The 21,556-nt window shown below is 34.9% G+C and overlaps 2 protein-coding genes across 2 annotated transcripts; one reads left to right on the top strand and one right to left on the bottom strand.

Moving 5' to 3' along the window:
• The first annotated feature begins 5,797 nt into the window (after window positions 1–5,797).
• LOC127117780 (transcription factor JUNGBRUNNEN 1) lies at window positions 5,798–7,278 on the top strand. The gene is made up of 3 exons (XM_051047888.1): window positions 5,798–6,160; window positions 6,329–6,642; window positions 6,804–7,278. Exons 1-3 carry the CDS (start codon window positions 5,968–5,970, stop codon window positions 7,230–7,232), a joined length of 936 nt encoding a protein of 311 aa, XP_050903845.1. The 5' UTR covers window positions 5,798–5,967; the 3' UTR covers window positions 7,233–7,278.
• Window positions 7,279–7,364: 86 nt separating this feature from the next.
• Window positions 7,365–11,611, bottom strand: LOC127117779 (uncharacterized). The gene is made up of 10 exons (XM_051047886.1): window positions 11,444–11,611; window positions 11,235–11,342; window positions 10,941–11,002; window positions 10,761–10,844; window positions 10,594–10,625; window positions 10,406–10,487; window positions 8,750–8,978; window positions 8,431–8,658; window positions 8,003–8,295; window positions 7,365–7,837 (listed from the first exon to the last, which is right to left on the bottom strand). The coding sequence occupies exons 1-10, from the start codon at window positions 11,453–11,455 to the stop codon at window positions 7,489–7,491; spliced, it is 1,479 nt and encodes a 492-aa protein (XP_050903843.1). The 5' UTR covers window positions 11,456–11,611; the 3' UTR covers window positions 7,365–7,488.
• Window positions 11,612–21,556: the final 9,945 nt, after the last annotated feature.

The following is a 21,556-nucleotide window of genomic DNA, read 5'->3' as shown; positions in this document are numbered from 1 at the left end:
ATTCTCATTGACACCAATGGTCACTCTGACTTGCTTGTGAGCCAAGAAAAACAAGCTCAATTGGAATTTGAGCAAGATCTTACATATGAAGAGGCTTTTTGGGAGGAGAAATCTAGGATCACTAGGCCCTTGAAGGAGATAGAAACACTTCTTACTTTCACAAGCTTACAAAAATCAACAACACAACTAAAAGCATTTCCTCTTTGAAAGTGGAGGATATTTTGCTGACAGACCAAAGAGACATAGCTAGACATGTGGTGTCTCATTTCACTAACCTTTTTAATTCTACCTCTATTTTGTAGGAAAATGATCTAATCACGGAAGTAGTTCCTAATCTAATCACTGAAGACATTAACATTATGCACACTCTTCTCCCCCTCGGTAGAGGGAATCCATCTTGTTGTTTTAACTCTCAATCACAATAGTGCCCCTAGGCCTGATGGGTTTGGACGCCTCTTTTTCTATAAATTTTGGGACATCATTAAAGATGATGTGATCAAAGTTTTGTTAGAAATTTTCACATCCAATTGGATCTTGCCAAACCTTAATTACAACTCCATGATGTGCATACCTAAGAAGGATAATATTGAAAATATGTGTGAATAGAGGCCCTTAGACATGGCTAATTTAAGATTCAAAATCATTTATAAACTCCTTGTTAATATGCTTGCTACCATCATGCAATTCATCATATCCAAAGAGCAAAAAGGCTTTATACATGGAAGACTCATAAAGGATTGTATTGGCATAACCTTTTAATCTATTTTCCTCCTTCAAAATAAATATTTTGGTGGAAACCTTTGTCTCAGTATTGACATGTCAAAGGGTTTTGACGCGCTCGAATGGAGTTTTATTTTAAAGTTTTGAAACAGTTTAGTTTTTGCACAACTTTCTGTGATTGGATTAAGATTATTCTTCATTCAAAAAAGCTTTCAATCTCTCTAAATGGAGCTCATCATGGTTATATTTCTTCACAAAGAAGAGTCATACAAGGGGACCCCTTGTCTCAGCTTCTCTTCTGCCTTACAGATGAGGTTTTAGCAGAGGTATCACTAGTCTTGTAGAACAAGGAAAGATTGATTTGATCCCAAGGTGTAGAGCAATGAAGATTCACTCACACTCACTTTCTCATGATGATATAGTGATATTTTACAAAGTAAATATGTATAACATAGAGGTCATTTTAAATATGTTTGATATGTATGCCAATATTTTTGGACAGAAGATCAACCCCTAAAGTCCATTATTTTCTATGACTTCATCACCACCCAAAGACTCAACATAATTGCTAAAAAGTTGGGTTTCGAGATTGGTTGTGCTCTTTTCTCTTTCCTAGGGGGCTATTTTTAAAGGGAACCCTAAATCCAAGTACCTTAAAACTATTTGCTGACAAAATCAAAAACAAGCTTTCAACCTGGAAGGTATCTCTTCTCTCCACTGCTGGAAGGGTTCAACTTGTGAAAGTGTCATACATAGTATGCTTCTGCATAGCATACTCGTATACTTATGGCATATCAATCTTATCAAACAAATATAGATATGGATGAGGAACTTTATATAGAGTGGAGACATCACTAAGAGAAAATGGGTTGCAATTTCTTGGGCTAAGGTTTGTACACCTACTTCTAAGGGTGGCCTTGGCATTAGATATCTTTTTAAGCTTAATGAAGCATCTAACATGAAAATATTTTGGAGTTATTCTACTCTCAATAACACTAGGCAACCCTACTAAGGCATAGAATGCTAAGGAAAAAAAAGGTCATTGATCATCATATTTACTCTTCCATTGGGAGAAGCATCAAGCATAAAATCCAGATGATTATGGTCATGTATACTCATCTGAGACTACTTCACATGTATCTGATCTTGCTGAGCCGTTTCAAACATTTCTTGCCACTCAACCATATGTTAGGTTTGCCTCATCTGTTAAAGTTTTGACCCCCTCTAACTTATCATGTATATCTTCTTCCATGTTTTTTTATTTTGGTGTATCACATCATATGTCATATGATCATAAGTCTCTTACATCTTTAAATCCTGCATCATCCATGTTTGTCTAGAATGTTGACTTATCATTATTTGATGTTTATTATATTCCTAACCTCACTTTGAGTCTTGCTTCGGTGAGTCAATTATGTGATTCTGGTTATTCACTTGTGTTTTCTTCCATATCTTGTTATGTGTAAGATTCGTAATCCGGGAGGAAGATTGGGACAGGTCGTAGATAGGGGGTAATATGTCTTGGATAAGCTGAGAGTTTCAAATATTACAGCCCTAACTTCCATTGGTGATTTATCATCATTTGGTTTGAATTCGTCTTCTACTAGTTTTTATTTCTGGCATTCTCGTCTTAGACATATTTCCACCTCTAGATTAAAATATTTGGCTTCTACTAGAGCTTTAGGAAAGTTATAAACTAGTGATATTTCTGATTGTTGTGGTTGTAAACTAGCTAAGTTTTCTACTTTTCCATTTAATAAAAGTGTTTATATTTCAAATACACCTTTTGATCCAATTCCTTTTGATGTGTGGGGTCCATCATTGATTCTTACCAAAGGTGGATCTAGATATTATGTCTCTTTTATTGATAATTATACTCGTTATTGTTGGGTCTATATTATGAAAAATCATTCTAAATTTTTTGATATCTATCGTATTTTTTGGGCTATGATTAAAACTTAACATAATGTTGTTATAAAGTGTTTTCGTTTTGATTTAGGTGGTGAATATACCTCTAATAAATTCTATGAGTTACTTACTAGTTATGGTACTATTCATAAGAGTTCTTGTACTGATAATCCTTAACAAAACAGTGTTGCCGAAAGAAAGAACCATCATATTGTTGAAACAGTTCGTTCTCTTTTGTTGTCGGCTTCGGTTCCAAGTGAATTTTGGGGCGAAGCAATTTGTGTCGTTGTCCGTGTCATTAATAAAGTTCCAACATCAGTCACCTCAGATTTGTATCCCTTTGAAACTTTATATGGTAGTACTCCTGAATATTCTTACTTAAAAGTATTTGGTTCTACTTGTTTTGTTCTTCTTCCACAAGTAGAATGTAGCAAATTGTCTCCTCGTTCTACAACATGTGTTTTTCTTGGCTATGGGGATGGTCAAAAGGGTTATCATTGTTATGATCCTACTAAATATAAAATGTATGTTTATTGCCATGTTGTCTTTATTGAACACATATTGTTTTACTCTTTTTATTATAATTTGCATACTCATATTAGATCTGAGTTTATTCATATTGATCTTTTTTCCTTTGATGATGATATTTCTAGTGATTATAATGTTAGAATTGCAGGGCTGATACTGTTACTCTATATGCAATGTTTCTCTTGTCTTTGCGGATTCCTAACAACCTCTTGCGATTGTTGATCCTACTCCGCATACAACAACACCGCCACATCCTTCTCGTCCCCCTCATTCTCGTCGGTATCCTTCTCGTGATTGTAAGTCTACTAAATTGCCCATTTATGTTTACTCCATTTATTCTACTTATTTTGCTTCTTTTGTAACCTATATTAATAGTTTGACTAAGCCATCTTCCTATAAAGAAGTTATGTTTTATCCTCTTTGCCACCAGGCTATGGCAAAGGAACTGGCTAATTTGCACAAGACAGATACTTGGGACTTAGTACCTCTTCCATCAGAAAAATGTGTTATTTGATCTCATTGGGTATACAAGACCAAAACCAAATATGATGGGTCAATTGAGCGATATAAATCTTGTCTTGTTGCTAAGGGATTTTCTCAACAATATGATATGAATTATGAAGAAACTTTTGCTCATGTGGCCAATATGACCACTATTCGCACCCTTATTGTTGTTGCATCTATTCGCCAGTGGCATAGTTCTCAATGGGTGTCAAAATTGCATTTTTGAATGGTGATCTTCTTGAAGAAGTTTATATTATTCCTCTTCAAGGTGTTTCTCATAATCAATGGGAAATGTGTAAGTTAAAGAAAATCCTATATAGTTTGAAACAAGCTCTGCGAGCTTGGTTTGAGAAAATTTCTACTGTGATTACATCTTTTAGATTTCGCCCTAGTGATCACAACTCTGCTTTATTTGTCATGTATATTTCTCATGTTCGTATTATACTCTCCTTGTATGTTGATGATATGATTATTATAGGTGACGTTGATGATGGAATTAATAAGTTGAAGTTACAGTTATCTAAGCAGTTTGAGATGAAGGACTTAGACATTCTTCATTTTTTTAGGGATTGAAGTTGCCTACTCTCCTAGAGATTATCTTCTTTCTCAATCTAAGTACATTGTTAACATTCTTGAGCAAGCTCACTTATCTTATACTCGAGCAGCAGATAGCTCTCTTGAGCTAAATGTCAAATATGCTTCTTCTGATAGAGTTATTCTACCAGGTCCCACCTTGTATCGTACTTTGATTGGAAGTTTGGTGTACCTAACTATTATTAGACATGATATTGGTTATGCAGTTCATGTTGTGAGTCAATTTGTTGTTTCTCCTACTACAATACATTGGGCAGTTGTTCTTTGTATTCTCCGTTATCTCCGAGGAACACAATTTTAAAGTCTCTTGTTCCCGTCAACCTCTTCCTTAGCATTATGTGCTTACTCTGATATTGATTGTGCTGGTGATCCCACTGATCGTAAGTCTACCACAAGATTTTGTATCTTTCTTGGAGACTCTCTCATCTCTTGGAAGAGTAAAAAGTAGGACATTGCCTTTCGCTCTTCTACAGAAACTGAGTATCGTACAATGGCTTCCACCACTATTAAAATAATTTGGTTGCGTTGGTTACTCTCTAATATGAATGTCTCTCTTTCTGGACCGACTTCTATGTATTGTGATAACAAAAGTGTCATTCAAATTGTTCATAACTCAGTTTTTCATGAACGTGCAAAACACATCGAGATTGATTTTCATCTCACTCGTCATCACTTTCAGCATGGCACCATGACTTTGTCGTTTGTTTCTTCCGCTTCACTGATTGTTGATTTGTTCACAAAAACTCATTCCATCTAACGTTTTCGTTTCTTGATTGACAAACTCTCAATGCTTCATGCATCGTGAGTTTGAAGGGAGATGTTAAATAATATGCAATGAAATTTTAGTATAATTAGACTAAGGATATTATTGTATATTTATATTTTATTATATATTATCTTGATAAACCTTATATTTGACACTTTTAAACACTCCAATAGAAAATGTGTCTGCTTTTTCTTTTTACTATTTCTAATATTTACAAAAATATTTTTAAAAAAATAGCCATAAGAATTAATAAAGACAAATATGAACTTTCTTTCTAAATCTATCATTATATTTAATGACTAGAGAATCGGGGAGAATTTTAATGACTATACAAATAGAGAAATTTCATTTTTGCATCACTACTTTATTTTTCAAATAATACAATTTTGTAAACAATTTACATGCATAATGTTAATATCTTTTTGGTCTCAATTTTTTAGTATAAATTTTTTTCAACAATGATTATGTAATAACTTTGATTATGGCATAAACCAAATGTGTATGGCTATTCTATCCCATCCATATATATGCATGAAATAGTCAAAGTCATGCCCACTCTAGTAGACTTTCTTTTGATATTTCTATAAAAACCTAACACTCATTCAAGATTATTGTCATTGCCATTTCACCTTCCATCATTAATATTCAACGTTTGTCTTTTGGTGCCCTCATAGGGTAGGGACCCCCAAAAAAAAGTCTATATTTATATCATCCATTAGGTCATAAGCTTGAAACCTTTTGAACTATTTTTCTAACATACATACATCTCATAATGGAAATATTTGACTTATTTTCCATCTTAATTAAATGATGAGAAAAATCTTAATACTAACTCTCATTCTTTCTTCTCATATAAATAAATGCTTATATATTGAAAAGAAGGAAAGTTATTTTCATGTCATAAGAAGTTTCAAAAGTTTGTGGTGGGTGCTTAACTTTCACAAAAAATGGATGCAACTAAATTAGATAACTTAGAGAACAAGAAAGAAGATGAAGTTGTTCTTCCCGGATTTAGATTTCATCCAACGGACGAAGAGCTTGTCGGATTTTATCTTCGGCGAAAAGTCGAGAAGAAGCCTCTTCGAATCGAACTCATCAAAGAAATCGACATTTACAAATATGATCCATGGGATCTACCAAGTAAGATTTCATTTCCTCTATATTTATGTTACTAAAACTAGTATATATGATTATATTCATATGTTCAGATCATATTTTGTTTGATCGACAGTAACTATAGCATTATTTTGATATTACTATATGGTTTCTGATTTCAATTTATGAACATGTTTGTGATGAAACATGAAGAACCTAGTACTATGGGGGAGAAAGAATGTTATTTTTTCTGTCGACGAGGAAGAAAATACAGGAACAGTATAAGGCCAAATAGGGTGACAGGATCTGGATTTTGGAAAGCTACAGGGATTGATAAATCTGTGTATTGTGTTAAAGAATCACATGAATGCATTGGATTGAAGAAATCATTGGTTTACTATCGTGGAAGTGCTGGAAAAGGTACCAAAACTGATTGGATGATGCATGAGTTTCGTCTTCCACCAGCTAAAGGAAAATCTGGGAATAGTTCAGTTGTTAATCATCATGGCAATGATGTTCTTGAAGCTGTAAGTCATGATTTTTTGCTTGCATTTTTATTTCTCTTTCCACTTTATGCAACAAAGTCAACTCTGTTTGACCTAGCTAGCTTGTTGGTTTTTGTTGAAAAAACCAACAAAAGTGTCTTTGTTTCTAACGATGTACTTTATGATGTTTGTTTCTATTGCAGGAAGTGTGGACATTATGCAGAATATTCAAACGAATCCCATCATTCAAAAAATACATACCAAATTTGAAAAAAGACTCGGAAACAACACCACCATTCACTACCACCACCAACAACAACTCTTCATCTTCCAACACATGCAGCTTCGAATCCGACAACACCAAATCGTACTCGACTTTCACTGACTCGCAACTTTTTCAACAGAATCATGAAACAAAACCGTTCTTCAACGGACATGTTGACCAAAGGATTAACCACTCATTTCTAACTCAAGTTCCAACAACTTTGTCTCAATCAAGTTTATGGAACGAACATCCGAATGTGGTGGTTGACGATGAAGCATTCGCAAATGAGAATTGGGATGATCTTAGATCTATGGTTCAGTTTACCTTTGATCCTTCAAAGGTTTATGATTGTAAAGACTTTAATTAGTTAATTCAATAGCATCATAAACTACTACTACCACTACCTTATAGAACTTCACTACCAAGTTTGATCGCGTTTAATTGATATGTAAAGCATTTTTGTTGTATAACATTTTTGTCAGAACATAACACAGCTTAATTAAGTAACTGGTGAAATGAAAATCAATTAAGTTTACACGCTTAATCAACAAAATGGTATATAATTAATTACACTCTATAATGTTGAAAAAATTCTCTATCTTGTACATGTTTTTGGTTTATGATCAAGGCTGATGGAAAGAGTTTGATCCTTGTTCATGGTGATGATTGATACCTGGCTGGCTAACCACTGGAATATCCAAGCTGTTTCCGTCGGTTTCTGGTGCTGCTACTTCCCTTACGTCAGCTATTCTTGCCTCTGTCGCTTGAATATCGCTCCATTCGTTGTCACCAACTGTCTGGATGCTGTTCACCTGATCTGTCGCCATGTGAACTACGTTCTCGGCAGGGATAGGGTTTGCTCGAGAAACACTAAGGCATGCTTTATCGACATTCTCTTCTGTAGGGTCGACATGCTTTGTATCGGAGCATGACTCCGTCTTCTCCACAACTTGAGTTGCATCGATGTGTTGCCTGTTAACAAACCAAAAAAAAATATCTGATACGTCAGATTTGTTTTTCCGATACTCCACATAGGCGTGTTCGCGAGTACAGGTCAATCCGGTAAAGAAACCTAGTCGACAAATATAATTAACAAAGCTTCGTGCAAGACGTAAAGAAAACAAGATGCTGACCGACCTTTGAAGTTGTGCTTTTAGCATGTTAACATATGCAAGAAGCTCCTGCTTCTCTTTTGTTGCCGCCGACTCTCTCTGTACAGCCTCCTTTATCCTAGCTTCGGCGTTTGCCTCTGCAACCCTAACCTTCTCTTCTGCCCTTACTACAGTTGCTTCTAAGATCACACCATGCTCTCGAGCTTTCCCTAGTTCGGTACGCCACATATGTGCCTCCTGGATCGCAGCTTCTCTCTGGCTGATTAATTGCTCTCTTTCTTTGCTTAAGCCCGTAAATTTTTCTTCATACTCCTTTAGCTACAAAACGACGATTTAAAACAAAAGAACGTCGAGAAACTTTCATTGAAAGTACTAATAAACATTCAGAATTGAAAGTACTAAGAGCAAAGGGCCAATCATTCAAAACAGATTATCAGAATTGGTTAAATTTACCTTCTGTGCATAAGTCTCCTTCTGCTTCTCGGATTCTTTTCTCAAACGATCGATTTCTGCACAGGCGATTCTCCGGTGGTCATCCATAGTATAAGCAGCAGATGCTGCGGCCTCAGCAGCTTCGGCAGTCTCGGATAACTTATCTGCTATTTCTTTTATAGTTGAATCGCGTGCCCGAAGGTCTCGAGCCAAACTCTGTAGCTCCTCGTCCTTAACCCTTAGTGTTTCCTATAGAGTAAAACAGCATTTTCACAACCGAACGCAAATCAATAAAGAACCGTAAAAATCCAAGAAGACAATCTATATCTATAGGGTGTACCTTCATGATTGCTAAATCATCCATAGGACCATCAGTGGTCCTATTTGGCATCATTCCAAGAGCATTTCGCAAAGAAATCTGCATAGCTGCTTCGATTTCTTTAGAACATTCTGAGGCTGTTGAGTTGGCGGCGGCAACAACGGTTGCAACAGTTCCTAATTTCGCGGAGCCATTCCCACTTAAGGAATTCACAGCTTCTTTATGAGCTTTCAGAACCAACTGAGTGGCACTGGTGTGCGAGGAAAATAAATCAGACAAGGAAATAATTACAAACTATTAGACGAGAAAAATTGCAATACAAATTGATTCGGTTTAGTGGTAGCTAGAAGAACCCGAATAATAGAATAAATAACAATAAGATGAACATAGAACACGTCTCCCTTTCAAAGAAAAAGCATATTCCTGAGTACAGAATACATGGTGGAGAACACTTGCAACATTATCGAGAGGAGATACTACAATAATGAATCTCCCATAGTTTCGAATGGGGCAAGGAAGCGTAACTTTCAAAAACTAATTTTAGCAAGAAATTGGAGAATTAACGAAAGCGCCATATACATAAGTAACAGTAGTTTTACGCTAAGTTTGGAACAACAAAAACTAACAGAAAAGTTGGACGAAAAAAGGAAAGCGCATAACTCGAAAACTCTTCCGCAATTTGGAGTCCCGTAAAAGTGAGCAAAGATGGGAAAATGTTTGGTGGCCCCAACAAAAATACTCTCTTTCGTAATTCAAACTGTCTTTTTGTTACAGTGTTGTCGATGGCAGATGGTGGTCCATGGCAGAGAGCCAAAACCCCACCATACCGGCCGCTTTGTGGCGCTGTCATAGCGGGATTATGAAACACCCGCAATATTGGCTGAAATTTAATACTGCGGCGAGCCCGAAAACTGCCATAATATCTGCCAAGGCCGATATGTGATAACGCTGCTTTGTAATATCTCTCTTTCTGGGAGGTATTTATGTAATTTAATATGCATGATTCTTTCTTTCCTCTTACCTTTTACACAATCAAGCAAGAGAAGAGATATGTCATAACTTTTTTTCCTTTTGTTTCCTCTCCTACCAAACAACCAAGTGCAATCATCTTATTTTATACCAGAGTATTCAATAGCGGCGCTGTCCTGCTATAGCGGAGCAGAGGCAGGCCGCTATGAGATGTGTCTTAGCGGTGCAGAATACTATAGCGGCCGCTATAGGGTAAATAGCAAGTAGCGGGTAGAAGCGGTTTCTGTCCCGCTATCTTTTTCCCCTATGAAAACCCGAAATTACCCCTTAAAAATCACAAGGACCTCCCTCGCCTCTCTCGGCACTTCATTCTTCCCTATGCACTTCATACATTCATAATTATTCATGTAATTTGTCCAAAAAATGATCAAATAGCGGCAATCCAGCTATACGCTATCTCACTATCCTATTTTTGGGGTCGGCCGCTCCGCGCCGCTATCCGGAATCAACTACTTTGTTTTATACCCGTTTTCTTATTGGAACCCAACGGGGCCTTAAGCTCCAGTATAAAGATGCACCTCTATAAATATCTAATAAATCGTTGCATTACACATGACAATGTTGGTACCATTTAATTTCTTAACATACTGCACGACGATATGGTATTCATAAAAAGGAGAGAAAAATCAGGGAGTATAAAAAACATACTGCAAAGTTGACACCCATGCTCTAGCTGCGCCAGGAGTCTCCGCACAAAGAAAATAATCCTTTTTCTGTGGCGTCCCGATATCTAAACAAGGAAGTTAAGAGGCGACAAAAAAGAACAATTCCCATGCATAGGTTACCAATTAATGACTCGTAAGTGTCAAAAACATTAAAGTTACACAAAAGGATACAAATGCAGCACCCGTCATACTTCGTTGGCCCGCTGCAACACACCGAAATAACTAAATAAATACATTCTGAAACTAATATAAAAATAAAACAAAACTATAAAGCAAACACTCATTAATAATATCTAAACCATGCAAAATAGGGTTATGTTATAAAACACAATCCTTACTTGAAATTCACAGGAGACACAGTAATGGTGCTATTCGCGTCAAACAGAATCGTTCCCTTAACAGTCGGCTCATTTCTTCGTAACCTAAAAAACAAAGAAAAACAACAACAAAGAGGATCAACAACCAAAATGTTACAACTTTTCCCTTCTCAAAGAGAAACAATATATGCAAACACATACTTGTATTCCATTCTTCCGGTTGTCGGGTCCAAGATCACCCAACGTTCATTCCATTTCCTCAGCTATCATCCAAAAAAAAAAACAGTTTTTTTCACATGAACTACCCAACATTCAAAACAAGATTGAATATTCAAAGGATCACAAACCCCACCACACATTTGAATAATGAGTTAACCATAATTCAATTTACACAATAAAAAACGAAACTTGTAGGTTAATAACAAAAGGGTTAATAATCTTAGCAATGAAACAAAAATAACACAGTATTGAAAATTGATCATCAAAGTTGATTACAGTTTCGGATCTCTTGAGAAGTGGTCCCTGCAACAAGTTTCTACCAGAAGCGGAAGCTAGTTGGCGCTTGATCTTGTCCAAACTGTTCTCTGTGTTTTCGATAGCTCGCTGCATCATTGTGATTCAGCTCAGTGTTAACAACAACGTTTGAAGCTTCAATTCAACAATAGAGACACAGGGAGAAAAGGAGATAGAGAGAGATTGGTTACCGGAGAAGCCATAGACGTAGATCAACTCTTGTCGGAAGATTCTTCAAACCCAACAAAGGGTTTTTGTTTTTGTTTTTGTTTTTTGATGATATGTTTTTTCAGATTTGGTTGTTGTTCTGTTTTTTTTTTTTAATCTGCTTGAATATAAATATTTGAGAGTAAATTTTATTTTAAAATTTTTAATTTAATTTATTTGATGGGAAAAGGGAAGACTGGTTGGTAATTTGGGAATGCTGACTAGAAGGTGCACTTTACTTGATTATGTGTGATTGTTTTCATTGCTTATATTTTTTATGGGAACAAATTATATATATTACATCATGCATCATGATACATGAGATAATGTAAAAAGTTTATTGAATGGTTAATTGAGAAAAGAAATTTAAGAGAGTGGTCACTACAAGTGTTTGGAAATACATCATGTCCATTAATAGAGAGAACACAAGTTTCAAAAAGTTTGTGGGGGTTAAATTGTGTTTAGAAGGATTAGATGATGGTGTTTTAGGGTTTATGTATTATTTGAAAAAGTGTTACTATTATGAACCTCTAAAAATAATTTTGGTAATATATAAGTGATATTGCTAGTATATTTAATATTTTTTTTTGATGAATATTGATCTTACCTGATCAGGAGGGCCTTCCAAGGTCTTGGTGAATGGGCCAGAGAATGAAATGAGAGGGGGGTGTACCTGCAAGGTGCTCCAATGCTTAAGTCAGAAAAGGTACAGAATGAGGTTATCAGAGTGTGAGTTAGAATACCTGCCCCTTTGCCATGAAAGGGGTATTTATATTGAGCCCCCAGCGCTGGGCCAAGGCTCCTAATGGGCTGGATTAGCTAGGCCCAAGGAGGAGCTGCCAGGGGACGCGTAAGAAGCGTTAAGACCTAGACCAAGGTCTGCCCCCTGGTCCAACTGCCCCTATCCCTAAGGAGACAATATAGGGGAGTTGGGTGACGTGGTGAGTGAGATGCCGTTATGGCTCTGCCCGACACAACTTAGGTGTCCGCGACGTGGGTTGACGATGAGTGGATGGAGATCATATGAGGAGGACCCGCTCGTTGTCCGACACGTATTTAAGGGGCCGGGGAGACGTTCGTCGGGCGGACGGTCGTTCACCTGACGTGTCCTCGTGGTCGTTTGGACACGGTCGTTTGGACGTGGGCTTGGCGAGCATTGGGCCGTGCCGTGCCTAGTGTCATGGCCCAGTCCAGAACAAATATGTCATGATTTTTTATTTATTTTAGAGTATAATGTTTGTTGTTGTTCTCGTCTTATCATAGTTCCTCTAATAATTAGTATCAGAACTTTGATTCGATATAATGGAAAAGCAGAAGTTGTGATAAAATAATATATGTATAGAAGAGTTTGACTTAATGAAAAAATTGGAGATGTGAATTCGCATATCAAAATGAATTAAGGTTAAGTATGAATTGGTAAGATTTTTTTGTGTAAATATGGAATTGCATATCAAAATGGATATAATGAACATGACAAGGATTTCTACATGATTTGAGTTAATATCATTTGTCTCTCGATGTAAAGATTCACCGAACATTAATTTTAGAGCATATCTCTAATTTATGTATTGTCTATTTCGATGAAAGATTATACTAGTTATGATTTCAGAGATGAAATACTTTAAGGGAATATAATTGTATAATGTTATAAAGATATGCATGAAAAATATTATAGTTTAGGTGTTGCACGAAATGTGTGGTTGGAGTACGTATAATGTAGAGTGTGAAAGATGACGTAAATTATTTTAGTCATGAGCGCTATCAGAATGACATTTGTATACGAGAATGAAATGAATAAATAGTAGTCATGAAATTAAATTAAATGTTCAATATTTTTTGTATAAAGGCATAAGGGTGTCCCGGGAATATCTAAAGCATCACGACTAGGTCGGCACCTCAAATATACTACCACCTAAAATATGTGAGCGGCTTTCTCTTAAAGTAACTATGATTAGACCATCAATTCACTTTCATTAATAGATATGATGTATTTAAAACATATTTTTAAATAAGAAAGTACTAAAAATAAGATGTATATATTGTAACATCTGAAGTGTCTAAGGAACTTTTGTGCATGAGTAAATTCCTACAAGAATTAGGTGTTGAGCAAGAAAACTTTGTGTTGTTTTGTGAAAGTCGGAGTGCAATTCATATTGGTAAAAATCTGACATTTCATTTTAGGTCAAAACACATTGAGGTGTAATATCATTACATACGTGATATGTTGGAGACTCATTCATTTTCACTTGAGAAAAGTCATACTGACAATAATGGTTCAGATGTAATGACAAAGACTTTGCATGTGACAAAGATGATTACATGCATAAAGAAGGTAAGCATGATGGAACATCTCCTTTCCACTTGAGTCGCGCGATGGAAATTGCTAGGGTAGACTTACTCTTAAAGTGAAATCGACCATTTATTTCAATTTAAAAAATGTTTTTTAATGAGTCATGCCACATGTTACTACCAATAGGGTTTAAGTCATTTATTATATAAACAACACAATATCAAAGAAGAAAGGCAACAAAAATAATATCAGGAAAAAAAGAACGAAAAAAAAGAGGTTATTGTTGGGAGAGAAAAAAAAGGAAAATCTCTCAAGTGATAGACGAGTGTTACAAATTTTCTGGGTTTTCACTATAATAGTTAGTTGTGCATATCACCTAGGGAGGCAAAATTGGCTCAATCCATCAGGCATGCCCGTTTTACCCATACTTTTTGTGGGGTGTGTCGAGGTTTTAGACCCCCACCCTCTAATATTTATGTCCTATTTTTTTTGTAGGCGCATACATTAACATTAAATTTTGTATTTTAAAAACTAAATGGTGCAAGGGTCGCGGACTCCACCCACCCCGCCTCATTTTTTTTGGGGAGGGACAAGGTTTTACACTCGCACCCTCAACTATATATGTTCTGCTCTACCCTATTTTTTTGTGGGCTTTGCGGAATTGGCCTAAACGAGAAGGACATGTCTGTTTGTCACCCCTATTTTGACTAGACTAAATTCCATGATTTTATTCTCTCACTTTTAGGAAAGTTTTTCACATTACAAATTTGGTGTCTCTACTATTTAATTTTTCTGTTATTATTATCCTATGTAATGTAATTGGTTTTCTTGGCTACCTATTTAAATTACATAAATTTGAAAAAAAAATTGTTTTAAAGAGATTGATTTATTTGGTTATTTTCCAGTTGTTCTTGACTATAAATTTCCCTTGTGCTTTGAATTGAATTTGTCATTTGAAATATTATTATCAATGTATGGTTTGTTTTCATATATATATATATATATATATATATATATATATATATATATATATATATATATATATATATATATATATATATATATATATATATATATATATATATATATATATATATATATATATATATATATATATATATATATATATATATATATATATATATATATATATATATATATATATATATATATATATATATATATATATTATATATATATATATATATATTTAAAGTTTTCCCTTATTAATCATTAGTAAACAGTTGTGTGGTTTTATGTTAGAATGAAAGCTCAATGTTAAATACTTTGATAAAAATATTTCCGTCTTTCATTCTCAATGACTAGATATGAAACCTAATTTTTTGTTCCTTTTGGATTGGTTCCATTATCCAAAACAACATAGAGTATGTTCAAGTTGTTTGGGTGTTGAAGGGACACGTGTGGAACACAATGTTTTAACATGTGTGCAGTGCAACATCTTGTTGGACGATATGTTTAGATCTATAGGGGTGAATAGATCCTGAGTTAAAACTTTGACAAAAAATAGTTTTGAAAAATTTATGGAGCGGAAGCAAGTTTAAAAATATCCCAGATCAAAATCGTTTAACTGAATCCGCTATGAAAAAGCTCGGATATGCATAGTAGTGACAACAATATGATAATGATTCACAAATAGATCAACAACAACTAATCAAAACTAGTTGAATGCAAAGTAATAAGGAAAGTCTACTTCTAATGAAAATTCACACAAAAATATTGATTGAAACAATTTGTCGAACACCTAGTGTGCAATCGATAATGTTTGGAATTCTATGTGGTATTGTTGTTCTTAAAATTCAATCACAATTAAATGGTATGTGTTATACACAACAACACCAATTTCAAAATATGTTCAAAATTATGATCCAAACAAATCGAACGAATGATCGATGAAATCAACAATTTACAAACCGAAAATAAAATAGAGATAGATAAAATGATATATATATATATATATATATATATATATATATATATATATATATATATATATATATATAGAGAGAGAGAGAGAGAGTACACAATGATCTGTTTAGGAAGTTCCCCAATCGACCTCGTTATATGTATGTATGCCTCAATTCGAATGCTAAATAAGATAGTGTAATATATCTTACTTTGCAAATGTATGTATACAAGAGACGTGTAGCAATCTAACCATGCAAACCCTAAGTTTGATGTTGATTCTACCATATTTTCTTCCCTTGATCAAAGCTTGATCAAGTAACCAATAATGAAGCTTCGATTCACCATCTCACGCTACTTTTTTTGTAAGAAACCCCTTGTTCTTCAAAGCTTTCACTCGATCGAATACCAAACGTGCACTTGTTGAAACCAAAGATTTACCAATGTGATTCATCATTCCATGCTACTCCTTTGTAATAACCTATTGCTCTTCAAAGACTTCACTCAATCGGATCCGGATTGCGTAATCTTATCCAAAACCTTCAAACCCTAAAAGATCTTGAAGGAAAACCCTAGCTCGGTTTTCTGATTTGAAACCATCAAAGTTCTCAACCCAATTTTACAATACAATCAACATAAATTAAACGTTATCAACCCTAATCTAGATGACACTCAATCAAAAAATAATTATGTATAGTTTGATTGTGTGTATGCATAGAAAAAGGTTGAAGATGATGAGAATGATTTGAGATGCCAAATTCGTATAGGTTTTACTCACTAGAAACCTTACTAGTCAATGATGCATGTACCAAGTATATATATGTAAACAAGTGAGAAGAAAAAGGAATGCAAAAACGAATGTAAAACAATGCAATTATTCAAGATTTTTGATCTATAGGTCAACCTATACAATTCATGTGTCAACTTACTCATGTTATGTGTCGACCTGTAGAGACATGACATCTAAAAGAGCCTATAGACTTTAAAATTGTAGCACATATATCGACCTATATATCGTATGTGTTGACCTGTTTCAGAAAAATTTCTTCTATAGGTCCACCTATAATCGTATGTGTCGACCTGTAGACAGTTTTCACACAAAAATGAATTTTTGATGCATAAAATGTTTTCTTGATGCATGAATCTTTTCTAAACCATTTCCAAACATGTTAACATGCTTTCTAATGCTAAAATGTACAACTAGAATCAGATGATATTGTCTAATGTACATAAACGCCAAAGTATCTTAGTTTTGACATCATACAAAATACATCTAATAGAAAATTGCACTCACACATATGACTCTTGTCAGCATGTCATGGTAGATTTTGTTAGATGCAAAATTTATGATTGAGATTCAATCAGATTTGTTGCATATTATTTAGCAATATATGTGTGATTTGTTTAACAATTGTTGAAGATCAAATCATATTTAAAAAAATATTTAAATTTGAATTTGAAATATAATAAATCATATCTTTTTGTTGGAGATTTTTATGGATCAAATTAAATCCAACAGATTCAACTATTATTCTGGACAAAATTAAATCAGAAATCCAAAGGAGAAAAACCCATAATGAATTTCTATTTAAGGAGACTCAAATCTCGTGTTTGAGAACAAGTTTTGTGTGCTAGAATTAAAGTCTTTCTGCTAGGTTTTTGAGTTTTTGTTACTTATATTCCGTGCTAATGTTATCACTCATATCATAAGAATTAATGTTGGATCCAGTTTATGTACACCAAGTTATTGCTTTAGTAACTTGGCATGGTTGTTGGTTTGTCTTAGTTGAGTTGCAAATTCAACATTCAATATAGTTGTTATTGAAGTTGATCCCTTGGGATTAGTGATTGAGGGAAAGTGAGGGGGGGTCTCATATTTAAGGAGAGTCCCATATAGAAATTCATTAGGATTAGAAAGAGGCGTTGAACATCATGAAGTTGGTGGTCCTATAAGATTAACTATAAAAATTCAAAGTAGTGAATTTCCTTTCTTGGGTATAATACCTTAGGTGTTGTTTGCACCAAAATGGGTTATCAATCTCTTGTGGCATTTTATTGCTTTCTACATTGTGTTGTTAGTGTTTTTATATTATAGTCATACTGATTTAACAAGTTGGACTAGTTGTCCCAACATCGTGTCCAACATTTGTCCCTTCAGGAATATAATTTCAGTTGACATTAGAGCATACACCCTGTTCTGTTTGGGTAAGCTCCATAGAAGATATTTTATGTTCAAATGGACAAAACTAAGGATGGAAGTTCATCAACAAGCCGCCTATTTTGGATGGCACAAATTATGACTATTGGAAAGCCAAGATGATTGTTTTTCTCAAATCTATGGACAACAAAAATTGGAAGGTTGTGGTCAAAGGTTTGAAACATCATATGATCACTTCTCAAGATGGTTCAACCAGCTTAAAGCCTGAAGCTAATTACCTTAATTAGTTTTATTAAATCTTAACTAATTAATTTCATTTTCATAATCACGTAATAAGACAACTTAAAATGAACCTTATTCAATAAACAAACCATTGGTCAAACGACAAACGAATCTTTTATCTAATTCATTTCATCCTATTTCGATTCAATTCAAATTTAAACCTAGACAAACTCATTTTTGCAATAACTATAGGGAAAAATACTGATTGGGTTTAGATCATCCCCAATCTCTGAATGTTTGGACAATGCTATAGAGCTTCATGTTAGAACATTCGTCTTCTATATTAAAACACAATAATTAATTGGATTTAGTTGGCTCTCTTATAGAAGGAAAAAGACTGATTGAGTTTAGACCTTCCTCAGTCTTTGATCGTTTGGACACTGTTGTAAAGCTCTATGTGTGAATAATCATCTTCTGTTAAGGAATCATGACTGAAATTTGCCACACATCTTTAGTAATAATTAAGAAGAAAAAAGATTGTTTGGGTTTAGACCTTCCTCAGTCTTCGATTATTTAAACACTGTTGTAGAGCTCCCTGTTTGAGTACTCATCTTCCAAGTCTAAAACATACTCAAACACATTAAACCTAATTTATCGCCCTAGTGCGATCAACAACTTCTTTTCAAACGGACATTGTTTAGTCCTTTCTAATCCGTATACAAACTGACACTTAAGTCTCCCCCACGAGTAAACACGTCAATGTTTAAATGTTAAAATGCGATCTAAACACTTGTTCATTAAAAAACACCAACCATCAAATAGTAGCCTTCACCCGAACTACGAAGCTTTAGGACTCACAATCTCGTTAAGCATCCATTGATAAAAAACTTTTTGTGGTTTCCTTTATTTTTCTCTTTAATCTTTTTATTACTCGAAGAAAACAATTGGCATTAGTTAACATTCAAATCGCAAGTTTAACTAAAATGTTCCCGTTTGAGTACAACGAAGGTGAAGGGTGTTAATACCTTACCTTTATGTAATCGACTCTCGACCCTGAATATGGTTGCGACAACCATTTTATTTTTTAAAGGTTTTATTAATACTTTCCCTTTCCTTCATTTGAATAAATAAAGTTCAGTGACAACTCTGTTCGAATCAATTTTTTAGCGACCATCGCAAATGATCGTATTTTTCGAGATGCGATAGTCCCTGGTAAGAGTTTGTTGGGATGGTCATCATATGAAGGATTAATGAGATGACGTGGAAGGTGACAAGTGTCACCTTGGTGACAGGTAACCATTCATGCTGCCAGAATGAGCGTCATTCACTTAGTTGCATGTAATTGCTTTCTCGTTTCAATTTTTGATGTGTTATTGTGATTAGGCCACTGTTTGACCACTAGTTTGAGCTATTTGATGTTTCCTATTATGTTATTGTGGAATTAATTTACGTGTGTAGTATGAAGAATGTTGTTATGCATATTGGTGATATTCATATGGTGATCATTTTTGTTGATGTTGCATGTTATGGTGAATCATGCGTCATGGTGTACGAACTTTGATCTAGTTTTGGCGTGCTCTGGTCCGGTGGTATGGATTAAGGAGTATGTAGATAATTTTAATGAGGAATTAGTAAAACGTTACCTATGGTGATGGTAACGATTTTGGTGTGCTCTGGTCTGATGATGTGGATTTAGGAGCGAGTAGTCAGTTCCATATGGGAAACAATGAAGTGTTATTTATGGTGATAATAACAATTTAGTGTGCTATAGTCCTATGGTGGAGATTCAAGAGTGAGATGGACTTATGTTGTCCATAATGGTACCACATGCATTGTCGAGTCATGGTGTTGAGTATATTGCGTTTATTGTTGCATTTGTAATTGTCAATTATGTTGGTGTTGGTGATTGAGAATACTCATATTTGTTGATGTGAATGATTTGTGATTGAATAACCGACAATGGTTGTTTAGGCCACCCTTGCATACTTTTGCACCATTATGTATTATGAGTGTATTCTCACATCTTTGTTGTTTGTGTGATTTTGTGCTCCTTCTTGGGGTACATACGAGCAGGTAAATGAGTAGCTGTTTAGAGGCTGAAGGATGGCGTAGAGGTTATTCTTCTTTTTTTCTATTTTATGCAATTATTTAGATTTTGTTTCTCTAATCAGTAACACGGGGAAATTGAATGATTGTTTTACTATTTATTATTATTTGCGATGTTGTCGATGTTGAACGCATTTAGCCATGACCTTTTTTTGTGTTATGATATTTATTTAGTAGTTGAGTTATTTCAATAACTTTAAGTTTCGCTGTGATAAGCCTATGTTGAGGAGAGTATGTGATGACATGCGTCTAAATTATTGCATGTTTTATATAACATGTGTTACAAAGGAGGTCTATGTTGTGTTTGAGTGTCACTCTAAGTGTGTAATTGTTTTATCCTTGCATTATTTCACATTTAGGGGCTTAGAGTGTTACAACTATTGCTCCTTCCAAGAAGGCTAAAAAGGACATACCTAAAAAGGTTAAGTCCTCTCACGACAACGTTGATGGCATGATGTTTCTTACTTGCACGTCTACTAAGCACCATGAACACTTGCCAAATGAAACAACAAATGCAGGTCCGAGTCGTGGCAAGAAGAAGAAATCCTCCGTTGATGCCCTTAATTCTAAGGTGGTCGAGAAAAATAAGAAGAAAATGAAAAAAAAATGATTTTCATCCCTCTCATACCAAAGAAACAAAGGAAGGACTTGACCCCTAACTTCCAGGTAAAAATGACATTGCGTTGTTCAACCCTTTCTTCGGTCCATATCTTGACACAAACACTGATTTATTGTTTCGCATGGCAATCCACTATCCAACATATATGTGCCAACTCAAGGCACTAGCTCTCCATTTGTCCAACTAACAAAACTCGTGAGTCTGGTCGATGTTGTAGTCGTCGAGCGACCTACAATTGAAGAGGGTAATCAATCATCCATTTCAAATTTACATACTTTTAAGCGTTTGTCTCCCAAAGCATATCAAGACCTCGAGGGATCAAATAGCTCCCTTGTCACTCCACAACATCTAAAGCATGCTAATCAAACACAACAAATCCAGGATCATATGGTCATTTGGGCTGACGCCGTCGGTCCGACACAAACTCAGATTATTCAAGTAGAACCATCAGTGGGCGCTAGCAATCCTTCCCAGACTATAGCTACAATTGTTCAATGTTTTATCCTTGACTTTTCGTCCAATAACTTTCTTAGTCGAGAACAGATAATATCCATTAAGGATATAAACCGTGCAGAGGTTTTAAGGAGATTGCTAAAGAGTCGAGGGTCCAGTTCTGTTGGTAGATTTTCCAGCTTTTCATCTTTTTCTGGTGGTGAGATTTGTGGCGACCCTATCATTACGCTAGTTGCTCAGTTGAAGCAAAGGTTTTCGACGTGGACTTCTTCGCAGCTATGCAAAATGATCCTTCTGTCGAGTTTGAAGTTAAACAATTATTAACG

The sequence above is a fragment of the Lathyrus oleraceus genome, chromosome 2 (genome assembly GCF_024323335.1).
Source record: "Lathyrus oleraceus cultivar Zhongwan6 chromosome 2, CAAS_Psat_ZW6_1.0, whole genome shotgun sequence".
Lineage (NCBI taxonomy): Eukaryota > Viridiplantae > Streptophyta > Magnoliopsida > Fabales > Fabaceae > Lathyrus > Lathyrus oleraceus.
This window is presented reverse-complemented; position numbering and strand designations above follow the sequence as displayed.